This window comes from Leptonychotes weddellii, chromosome 4, assembly GCF_054177405.1.
Source record: "Leptonychotes weddellii isolate Sample4059 chromosome 4, ASM5417740v2, whole genome shotgun sequence".
Taxonomy (NCBI): Eukaryota; Metazoa; Chordata; class Mammalia; order Carnivora; family Phocidae; genus Leptonychotes; species Leptonychotes weddellii.
The window spans coordinates 84,404,681-84,416,676 of NC_138372.1; the positions used below are offsets into that span (position 1 = coordinate 84,404,681).

At 50.7% G+C, this 11,996-nt stretch overlaps 1 protein-coding gene across 1 annotated transcript; it reads left to right on the plus strand.

The window, feature by feature from the left end:
- Positions 1-413: 413 nt before the first annotated feature.
- On the plus strand, positions 414-6,030 carry LOC102747986 (glutathione S-transferase Mu 1). The gene is made up of 8 exons (XM_006742807.3): positions 414-530; positions 844-919; positions 1,368-1,432; positions 1,720-1,801; positions 1,903-2,003; positions 2,825-2,920; positions 3,007-3,117; positions 5,205-6,030. The coding sequence occupies exons 1-8, from the start codon at positions 495-497 to the stop codon at positions 5,292-5,294; spliced, it is 657 nt and encodes a 218-aa protein (XP_006742870.1). The 5' UTR covers positions 414-494; the 3' UTR covers positions 5,295-6,030.
- The last annotated feature ends 5,966 nt before the right edge of the window (positions 6,031-11,996 follow it).

Consider the following 11,996-nt stretch of genomic DNA (forward strand, 5'->3'; position numbering starts at 1 on the left):
CCCGGGACAGGCGCTGCTTTAAACTCCCGATTGGAGGGACACCAATGTTTGGCTTTAACTGGGCAGCCAGAGGCTCCCCGCGTCCCTGGGATCTGGACAGCGCAGGGGCGAGGCGGAGTGATGCCCAGGGAGAAGAGGAGGGAGAAAGGTGTGCGCTTTCTGTGATTCAGGCTCGTCTCCGAGCGCCCCGCCAGCTCCCAGACGGGGAGACAGACTCTGCACCGGGCGGGGAGCCGTGGGCTGGCGGGGAGCCAGGAGGCCGTCCCCCAGGACGTCCCCTTCTGCAACTCCCCCGCTCCTGGCTGCGGGACAGACCGCGTCTTTGGGCGCTTCGCTTCCGCTCCGAGCCTCGGGTAGTGGAAGCTGGCCGAGGCGGGGCACAGGCGGGGCCTAGGGGCGCAATCAGGCCCCGCCCCGGCCCCGCCCCCACAGGGGATGAACTTGGAGCCCAGTTCTGCCTAGGCCTTACCCTAAGACCGAAACGCTCGCTGACCATGGCCATGATCTTGGGTTACTGGGATATCCGCGGGGTGAGCGAGGGGGCCGCCAGGCTGGGTGGGAAGGAGACGCACAGGGGCAGGAAATGCTGCGTGGTAGACACCAATACTACCAGAATGTTCCTGCTCAGGGCTGGGTGCAGTTCAAACCTTTCCAGCAGTCTGTCCTTCTGAGGTGGGCATGTTTCTGAGTGTGTGTGGGGGTGGGGGGGGGAGCGGGGGGTTGCGGAGGATTGCGAGTGGGTGCCAATGCATGTGTCTGGGGGTCTGTGAGGTTACCTGCTGCAGAGAAAGGCACCAACTCAAGACTTCCATTTCTGACCTCCGCCTTTGGCATCTCTCCCAGCTGGCTCACGCCATCCGCCTGCTCCTGGAGTACACAGACTCACACTATGAGGAAAAGAAGTTCGCGATGGGGGACGGTAGGGGCATCCCTGTCGCTTTCCGACTTTTGCCCTATTCCTGCTGATCTGGTACCGAGCTACCCTTGCCCTGGCCACGTGCTGCTCCCTCTGCCGCCCTCCACCAGCTGGAGCAGGGCCTGCCCCTCCCTAATTCCTTCCAGGTGCAGCTGGCCTTACCAGGCAGGACATGAGGGGGGTTGCTGGACCCCCTGTTTCAGTAATTGGGATGGGTTCCCCTTAGGGCTTGGGTAAACGTTTTGTAAGCTTACTCATGCAGGTTCCAGAGTCTTACAAGCGTTCTTTGCCCCCAAACCTGGAACGTGAGACTTAGTGTTCCAGATGCCAGATCCACCTTTTGGGGAGCTTTGCCACTGATCCATGGTGGGTTCCCCACCCTGCCCCCGCCCCAGGCCCAATGAAAGTGGGCTCTAGGGAGGTGTGTTTCACTCCATCTTCTCCACCACAGCTCCCAACTATGACAGAAGCCAGTGGCTGAATGAAAAATTCAAGCTGGACCTGGACTTCCCCAATGTAGGTGCAAGGGGTGGGGGTGATGTGGGGCAAGTGAGAGGGGTGGGTACTCCACCTGCTTTCCCAGCTCAGAGGTTACAGGATTTGCTGCCTTCTGCTCAGCCTCTCAGCTTCCTGGTTCTTGTCACTGCCTGTCCTCCATGCTCTATGTTCCAGCTCATTCATCCATTTTACAGTGGATTGCTTTAGTGCCGACCATGAGCCAGGCACTGGAAGTGCCCTTCTTCAAGGGCGAGGGTGCTGGGGGAGGCCTGTGGCCTACCCACCTGCCCCTGTTGCCCTTACAGCTGCCCTACTTAATTGATGGGGCTCACAAGATCACCCAGAGCAACGCCATTCTTCGCTACATTGCTCGCAAACACAACCTATGTGAGTGGGGCTGGGGGCGGGATGCAGGGGAACAGTGGCGTGCCCCCTGCGCTTGCCTGGGGTGGGATGCTGAGGGTGAGTCTCTGCTGTGTGGGCTGTAGGCGGGGAGACAGAAGAAGAGAAGTGTCGCATGGACATTTTGGAGAATGAGGTTATGGACACCCGCCTATACTTTGCCAGGATGTGCTACAACCCTGACTTTGTGAGTCACCTCCCTGGGGGCTGGGATGGACAGGGTTTGACGGCGGACTGGACTCTTGTGTGCCATCTACATGGGGTCTTGTTTGTCATTTGAACCCCAAGGAGCAACTGATTCTCCAGCCCACTCCCTATACTTTCACCAGCGTGGCCGTTATAATTCAATGCATCAGATGAACACTCTGACTCAGTTCCTTCTAACCTTAGGGTAGAGTCCAGTCCCCAGGGTGGAAATTCAGTTCCCGGACAGTATGCTTACCTTGTTTGCTCAGCACAGTCGTCCTGACACCCCAAGGCCTGAGCACTCTGTCCAGCAGGCAGCACAGGGACAGACACGGGGCTTTGTACCTCCTTCTCCTTCCGCTCTGTCTCTCAAATTCTACGTCTTTCCAGGAAAGCTCAAGTGATGCTCCTATCTGTCCCTCACCAGGTAGAACTTAGGACTTCTTTCCCCAGGCTGTTTCCATTGTGTGCTTCTTTGCTTCTGCCTGCCATCTGCGTCCAGAGCTCTGCTGGGTTCTCACAGCCCTCCTGGGTCTGAGCTCTGGGAGGGGGCTTGGAGATGAGTGATGACAGATTCAGGGACAGCGAGGTGGTGTTCTCTGCCTTCCCACAGCCTCTCACAGATGGGAGGTGGGACCCAGTAGGAGTCTGCTGAACACAGCTTGGATAAATCATCACCTGGGCAATGACCCCCCCCCTCCAGTGGGGGGACGTGGCTGCTCGCCCCTTGGCAGCTGGGGGTCATGCACTGCCCGGAGGAGACCTGCCTCTCTGCCCAGGGAGTCTGAGCCTGAGGCTGGTGATGGCTGTTCTGTGCCTCAGGAGAAACTGAAGCCTGGGTACCTGGAGGGACTCCCTGACAAGATGAAGCTCTACTCACAGTTTCTGGGGAAGAGGCCTTGGTTTGCAGGGGAGAAGGTAAGGGGAAGGCTTTGGGGGGTGGGAAGCTGTCATTTTCCCCAGGTTCAGAGTTACCTGCTCACTCCTCCTTTGCCTTTCTTTAGCTCACCTACGTGGATTTCCTGGCTTATGACATTCTTGATATACTGCGTATATTCGAGCCCAAGTGCCTGGATGCATTCCCAAACCTGAAGGAGTTCATGGCCCGCTTTGAGGTGATTTCCTTATCCTCCTTACTATTTATATCTCTCTTGTCCTCCCTCCTTTTGCTGGATGCTTTCCTAGTCCTGTATGTAGAATGAAGAATAAGTAGCATTTATTGAGGTTTTGCTATATCACGATATGTGCTCAGGATCTTACATATTTGTGTCAAATCAAATCTTGACAACATTCCTACATGGTAGAAGAATTGTCAGCTTATTTTTACTGGTAAGGAAACTGAGTCTGAAGGGATAAGTCATTCGCTGAAGTTCACAGAGCCAGTACTCTCTGTGCTGGGATCTGACTTAGCCTCTGGCTTCTGTAGGCAGCAGGCCATGGTTCTCTCTTTCCTGGGCCAGAAGGAAGCTCAGTTGCCTTACTTGTCTGGGTCGAGCAGCTCAGGACCCCGTGGATGCGGCCGCAGTTCAGGAGCGTGCGTGGCGCTGGCATTAGGAGAGCCGAGCCATGGTAGCGATGAGACTACGTAAGAAGGGCAGAGACGGCATTTCCTGGGGATGCTCAGGCAGCTTTGCAGCAATCCGATCCCCACCTGGGCCCGCCCTGAGATGCCCAGGAATGTCCTGGGTCCTGGGCTGTGAGTGCATGGGTGAGGGCGCCTGTGGAAGGAGTCTGTCCTGAGTGTCCTGTGGTGGGCACCTTCCTTACCTGCCTGTCTCCCTGCCCTTCTTCTTTCCCATTACCCGAGATTCTGCGTCAGAGTTGGGGCAGTCCATTTATTTTCAGTCCTATTGGCTGATCGGATCTTCTCCCGGGTGTGAGGCACTGTGTCAGGCACAGTGGGGATGCCAGGGTGACCCGGCCCTGGAGCCACCGTCCTGGGGCTCAGAGTGCTTGGAGAACTAGAGGAACACCCAGCCGTGTGGTGTGTGTGGGGCCAGGTGGGTGCGGGAGGAGCACAGCCTAGACCTCCCCTGATGTCACTGGTCACCCTCAGTCCCTCGCTGGAGGCCAGCGGACTGTGCTTTGTGAGCGGTGTGGGGCTTTGAGGCATTTGTCCAACAGGATTTTCAAGCTGCAGTCTGTTTCTCTTTCCCATTCTGCATCAAGAGATGTGCTTTTTGAGCTGGTTCTCGTCAGCCCTGGTTGTGGGTCTGGGTGACTGGCCTTGGGGTTTATGCCAGAGCTCCGGGGACCGGCTAGCAGGAGGGACAGAGGATGGCTGTGGGCTGCAGTGTGTGGCCCGCTGGGTATAGACAGTCCCAGGAACTTGGAGCCCTTTAGAACTCACTGGGCCCTCTGGGTCTTGGGAAGATGGTACTCAGTCACCCATGAGTGGCCTAGGCCCTCTTGGCTGCAGCAGGCCTGGGGAGGAGGTAGTGGGTGCCCATGACACTGGGGACAGGTACCAGGCCAAGCAGTTGGACTTTATCCCATGACATTGGGCTCATGTACTGGGCCAAGCAGTTGGACCTTTAATAATTAGTCTGGCCTGGCCTGGCCTTCGTGCTCCCAGCCTCTCTCACTTCATGCAGCTTTTGCTGAGTCACTGGGTGAGGTCTGGCCTGTCCTGCAAGCTGCATGGCCACAATCTGCGCCTCCCTGTTCTGCTGGGGTTCCCTATGTGGCAAACTCTGAGAAGCCAGGATGCTCCCTTTGCCAAAGGGGGATGTTTGTAAGACAGGGAGGGACAGGGCCTCCTGGAGCGGGGGGAGGAGGGAGACCAGCCGGAAGAGCACAGCCCTGGCAAGAGAATGAGCTGCCCTCCAGCCCTTCCCACCTGCTAGCCCTGGGAGCCCGAGGTGGCCACTGAAGCCCTTTGGGCGTCTGGGTCCCTTCTGCTGGGTGGTGAGAGGAAGACCCGTCTTGTAGGGTGGTTGGTGGGGTTTCTACACCTGTATCATCGTCTCTGGGGGATCTAAAGCACCTGTATGGGTAGTCTCCATATCGTAGTCAGATGTCCCATTAGTTGCAGGAAGCTGGAGGAGGTGACTTTCCAGAGCAGGGACCGCAGGGAGACCGTGCTGTGTCTCAACACTGGCCTCACAAGGCAGCGACCCGAACTTGCTGCACCTCAGTGGGGCTGCACGAATCCCACTGAGGCAGCAAACCCTGATGCTGGACTTTCTCTTTCCACCCTCAGGGCCTGAAGAAGATCTCTGCGTACATGAAGTCCAGCCGCTTCCTCCCAGCGCCTCTGTTTCTAAAGACTGCCGTGTGGGCCAACAAGTAGGGCCTCCGTGGGCGGGGTGCCGGTGAGGAGCAGCCAAAGCTGTGCTTGCTGTGTCCCCCCAACAGCGGTCTTGCTTCTTTTTCCTTTGTTATATTCCTCTGTCCCCACGAAATACCTATGGGCGCCCTTTTCTCCCTCCCAACCCTGTCTTCATCCAGGCCCTTGGTCGTCAGCTCTCTACTTCAGCAAATTTCCTCCCCCACCAGTGTTATCCGTCCTGCACTAAAGCCAACCAGACCATTCTTCCCTGGGTGGTTGCTCCACCTGCGGGAGCTGGACTGGACTCCTGGCCTGGGGAGCCCTGCCGTGAGCTCCCCCGGGGCTGCCCCGAAGCCCCGTAAGACCTGGAGTGCAGGCCCGGCTCCCCCAGGGTGGTCCCTGCCCAGCCCTGCCTGATCCCCAGTGAAGCCTTACTCACCCTGACCTGGCTTGTGTTCTTCCCTTCTGGCCTTTGGATTCAGGACTGAGCTAGAGGTTTTAAAAGATATTTGTATGGGGGTGCTTGGGTGGCTCAGTCAGTTAAGCATCCAGCTCTTGGTTTCAGCTCAGATCATGATCTCATAGTGGTGAGACTGAGCCCCGTGTGGTCACAGCTACCATGCTCAGTGGGGAGTCTGCTTCCCCTCTCCCTCCCCCTGGGCCCCTCCGCCCACTTGCATGCGTGTTCACACACACGCACTCTCTCTCTCTCTCCCTCTCTCTTTTTTAAATAAATAAATAAATCTTTCAAAAATAAGACATTGTCGGTTAAGCGGCTGCCTTTGGCTCAGGTCATGATCCCAGGATTCTAGGATGGAGCCCCACATCGGGCTCCCTGCTCAGCGGAGAGTCTACTTCTCCTTCCGCCTCTGCCTGCTGCTCCCCCTGCTTGTGCTCTCTCTCTCTTTCTAAATAAAATCCTTAAAAAAAAAAAGAAGAAGACATTTGTATTTGTTGTTTACAAAGAATTGTAATTGGTTTTGGTGGCAGAAAACTAATCTCGGCTGAATATAATTGGTTTGCTAAGGCCTCTGGCTTTTGTTCCCTAGGGGAACACAGTTTGCATTGCTACCCACATCTGTGCTCCCTGAATTAAATTCTGAGACCCCAAATACATGCTTTTGTCTTATTTCAGCTCTGCCTCGTGGTCAACTTACATATCACAATAGAACAAGAAGGGATAAGAATAAAAAGGAAAGAAGTAATAGAAATTAGGAGTGACATTAAGTTAAAAGATAAGCAGAGAAAACAAAACTATTAGATCAGAGTAAAATAGATCCAGATCTAGAACAGGGGTTGGCCAATGTTTTCTGTAAAGGGCTAGATTGTACAGGTTTTTGGCTTTGTGGGCCATGTGGTCTCCGTCATAGTTACCTCTACTAAGTCTGTTAGTTTGCAAGCTCCTCTGGAACTTCCCAGGTGTAATTTGAGACCTTTCTTGTACTAGGAGGGCAGGCAAGGACAGAAGAGGCAGGTCATTCCAGTTTGGTAGGTGGCAGGTTTACTAAGCATGGGAACTTCTCATGTGATGAGGAGATCTCCACGCCCACCTGCCAAATCTTTAAACAGTTGATATAGAGGCCTTAACTGGGTTCAGTCGTGTGTACCATCCAGATGGTCTCAACATCACATCACTATCTGAAGACTATGTTCTTGGGGCTGCTTCTGGGAGCAGGGAAGGCAATGGAATGCAACTTCCAGGGATAGGGAATGAGAGGTTTCTGATTGCTGGGGACCCAGCTCATGGGTCAACCAGCAGTCATATCCTCTGGATGATCGCCCCCAACCTAGGGTGAAGGCAGCCATGGATAACACAGACATGAATGGGTGGTGCTGTAATCTAACAAAAATTCAAAAACAGGTGGCTGTATTTTCTGAACTTCTCTATAAAAACAGCTGGCCATAGTTCCCCGACTCCTGATCCAGAAGCTCAAATTAAAAGGGCATAGCTATATGAAAGCTTAAATGTTAAATTTGAAATAAAAAAGGTGATTATCCAGGTACCTGGCTGGCTCAGTCGGTAGAGAATGTGACTCTTGATCTCAGGGTCATGAGTCTGAGCCCCACGTTGGGGGTAGAGTTTACTTAAAAAGAAAGAAAGAAGAGAAAAAGAAAAGAAGGGAGGGAAGGAGAAAGGAAGAAAAAGGTGATAATCGAAGAAAAGAACAAAATAACTCAGTCCTTGGGGCGCCTGGGTGGCTCAGTTGGTTAAGCGACTGCCTTCGGCTCAGGTCATGGTCCTGGAGTCCCGGGATCGAGTCCCGCATCGGGCTCCCTGCTCGGCGGGGAGCCTGCTTCTCCCTCTGACCCTCCCCCCTCTCATGTACTCTCTCTCATTCTCGCTCTCTCAAATAAATAAATAAATCTTTTAAAAAAAAAATAACTCAGTCCTTTAAAAAGAGGGAAGATGTAATAACAAAGGTAGTTGCAAATGAAGGCAATTCTCTAAACATGGTCAAAATCATAAAAGGTAAAATAGTACATTTTTAAAGTCTGCGGGTAGAAGTAGTAGAATGTATATACTTCAAACTGAGGTCCCCAAAAAAGATTATTTTATTGTAGCTGGGATCTAGCAGAGGCCTCAAGACTCGGGATTCTTTGGCACCTGATGATGGTGCTCATCCTCCATTGAGTGTATACCTCCCCCTTCTAGAATGGGAAAACAAGACACACTTTGAGCACATAGCTGCCTGCATGGATGTCTCGGCATGGATCTGTAATCACATGCTGTTAATTACAAGTTCCCTGCCTGGTATTTCTCCATTATCATTGTGTTAGCAGAGAAAGATAACTTGGTCTCTCTTGGTAGAGACCCCAAGCAAGCAGCTTCCAGAATGTGGAAATTTATTCTCATTTCACATTTCATGGGGAATGGTCCAGGCTGTTCAGGCTCCATGAAATTATCCAGGGACTCAGGCATCTTCCATTGTGCGGCCCTGCTATCCCCGAGGGTACGTCGTCTCCTCCCTTGAAGCTGTATCATGAACATGGAAGGAAAACAGAGAAAACCCAAAGAAGCAACTTCCCATTATGCAAGTGAGACAGAAATTGCATGCATTACAACCACGCACGTTCCACGCACGAGGTTCAGTTGCATGGCTTTGCCTAGTCACGAGGGTAGACCCCAATTTTGACAAAAGAATGGATTTTGGTGGCCAACTATAGTCACTCCCACACCCAGAAAAGCGAGGATAAAAATTAAAGTCAAATCCAGGAGAAACCTTGGGTTTCAGCCAGTGGTTTAAAACAAATAGGATAGAGTCTAAGGTATGAAACACAAGATCTTTATTTTTGATAAACCTAAGGGGAGTGCCATATCACTTAGGGTTCGTTGTTGCTGAAACAGGAAAATAATTTTTTTTTATTCTTATGTTAATCCCCATACATTACATCATTAGTTTTAGATGTAGTGTTCCATGACTCATTGTTTGTGCATAACACCCAGTGCTCCATGCAGAATGTGCCCTCCTCAATACCCACCACCAGGCTAACCCATCCTCCCACCCCCCTCCCCTCTAGAACCCTCAGTTTGTTTTTCAGAGTGAAACAGGAAAATAATTTATTAGAGGTATCAGGTTGCTCACTGAATCCCTGAGAGGGACCCTTGTGAGTTGGCCTTGGAAGCTGGGTAGCTGGGAAATGTGCCTAACCACATGTGAGATTGTTCTAGAGAAAGCCTCACAGCCATTGCTGGGTGCAGACATTGGAGCTCTTACCCCTGACATGTGGCACCAGATACCAATGTCTCACCACGGCTGCCTCCCAAACCCTGACTCCTCCACTCCTATCCTTGCCGGAAAATAAATTCTCAGGGCCTGCTTCTTTAGAACTGAAATCCTGCACCACTGTGCACAATTAACAGAACCTGGGTCACAGGCCTGTGCCTCAGCCACAAGAGGGGGCTGGAAAAGCAATTGGATTAATTAGGACTAAGTTCTGCTATATATTACTAAATAATAACAGTGGCTTAAATGGTTTATTTCTCATGCAAAAAAAGGTCTGGAGGTAGCCAGGTAAATGCTGGTAACGTTGGTTTCGTTGTAGACTTAATGACCTAGCTTAACTTTATGCTCCATTCTTTATGTCACCTCATGGCCCCAAATGGCTGCTAGAGCCCCACCACATCTGCATTCCAAACAGCAGGGGGAAGAAAGAGGAATGGCGGTTGCTCTTTTCCTCTTGAGGAAACTTTCTGGAAGTAAAGTGTAACACTTCCATTTATACCTCATTGGCCAGAATTTAATCAGGTTGGAAATGACATCTTTTGCCTCAGAAGTAATGTGCCGGCAGAAATGAAGGGTCGTGACAGCAGAAGCTGTGGAGATGGATCTCAAGAGTCAACTGGCAGTTTTCTACTGTGGGGAGATGAGACTGAAAACGTGAGAAATTCCCCACCTGTAGGAAGGACGTTTCACAGATGCAGAAGACAGGGGCTGCCTGGGTGGCTCAGTTGGTTAAGCGTCTGCCTTTGGCTCAGGTCATGGTCCCAGGGTTGTGGGATCGAGTCCTTCGTCGGGCTCCCTGCTCAGTGGGAAGCCTGCTTCTCCCTCTCCCTCCGCTGCTCCCCCTGCTTGTGCTTTCTCTCTCACTGTCACATAAATAAATAAAGATCTTTTTAAAAAAACAAAAATCAAAAACAAAGATGCAGAAGACAGATGCCTAAGATAAACATTTTCTTTTCCATATGTGCATTTCCAAACATTAGCCACCACCATAAAATCCTCTTGCCTAATATAATGCAACCATCCCTTATACAAACAAAAACACAGTCACCCTCTTTTACCCAAAACAGGAACAACTCAAAGTGTCATCAACTACTGCATCCTGTTCCAAGTCGGAGATCACTGAGAAACGTTCAGATTGATATTTTGAAAATGACTGTCTAAAGTGTAATGTCAATGACCCCCAATTTGCCCTATATAAAATAGTAAGGGAATGGGAGGTAGAAAAAAGGGAAAATTAGGCGAGCGCAATAATGTAGTAGAAAACAGCCTGCACTCAGATTTGCAGGTAAGCTGTTTTGCATTTATTTGTATCTATTTACATCTTGCATTTATTTAATACTTATAAGATGGTCTTCTTTGTTGAGATGATTCCAAAGAGATGTTGCATAATAAGGCTTTTATACTTGGATATCAACAACCTAAAGGCACTCGCTGGACTGGCTTGTTTTTTTTCTTTTTTAAGATTTTATTTATGGGGTGCCTGGGTGGCTCAGTGGGTTGGGCATCTGCCTTCAGCTCGGGTCATGATTTCGGGGTCCTGGGATCGAGTCCCGCATCGATCGGGGTCTCTGCTCAGTGGGGAGCCTGCTTCTCCCTCTCCCTCTGTGCTCTCTCTCTCAAGTAAATGAATAAAATCTTTAAAAAAAGAAAAAAAAGATTTTATTTATTTATTTGTCAAAGAGAGAGAGAGAGAGAGAACAAGGGAGAACGGCAGGCAGAGGGAGAAGCAGGCTCCACGCTGAGGAGGGTGCCCGATGCGGGGCTCCATCCCAGGACCCTGGGATCATGACCTGAGCCAAAGGCAGACACTTAACTGACTGAGCCACCCAGGCATCCCTGGATTGGCTTTTTTTTGGTCTCCATCCCTCTGATGACCACACTTTCAGGTTCAACTGTCATCCCACTTTGTTAGCCTACATTTTCCTAACTCATGTGACATGATGAATGAAACCTTTATTGAAAACAGATACAGAGACCAGCCAGTTGCTACATCATGACTCAAGACCTGGGAAGCAGAGAATAAGAGGGGCCAATCCTTATGGATTCCAGAACAACTCTTCTTCCTGTAATGCTAATTGCCATATTCCTAGTTAGCCAGATCTGGCTTTTCCCAGCAGACTCCACCTTGTGAGGTGGCCCCAACAATCTCCCGATAAAGCACAGTTCCATCCAAAAGGTCCAGTGCCCACGCACCCTGTGTTTCCCACATTCTTCTTGTTCTCTTCCCATTTGAAACATAATTTTGGAAGGAAACAGCTTCAGGAAGGAAACAGAAAACAGGGCTTCAGTCACAGTTTAAAAAAATCTATTAATGCAATTTGGAAACATTATACCATAGAAGATAAAATACAGACCTATTCAAATGGTGCTTCAGACTTCTAACACAACACGAACATTATCCTGTTTGCTTTAATCCCCTCCCTCCGCACCACTGAAAACACTCCCTACTAATGACCTTTGGTTGGCCCTCTGTCTCCATGTGGGCCACATAGCAGCACTGATTCACTTGAAATTCAAATATACACATACCCATTTAATCTTCTCTTCTGGATTAAAACTCACATGAGTCACCTGTAATTATTTCCATTGAAAATGCCAAAAGAACACTGACACCCTATCCCTGTTGGCTTTCAGAAATGTTCCATTCCAGGGACACCTGGGTGGCTCGGTGAGCGTCTGCCATCAGCTCAGGTCATGATCCTGGGGTCCTGGGATCGAGCCCCACATTAAGCCCTGCAGCGGGGAGCCTGCTTCTCCTTCTGCCCCCTGCTCTCGCGCGCTCTCTCTCTCAAACAAATAAAAAATCTTAAAAAAAAAAAAAAAAGAAATGTTCCATTCCAATTTAGCCTAAGCAAGGAACAAGCTGGACTCCGAAATCATAAAACCTACTCTCCATGCTGGGAGCTCTTTGCTGATCCTTGGGACCTCCCTGAACCTGAACTTTTTTTTTTTTTTTAAAGATTTTATTTATTTATTTGAGAGAGAGAATGAGATAGAG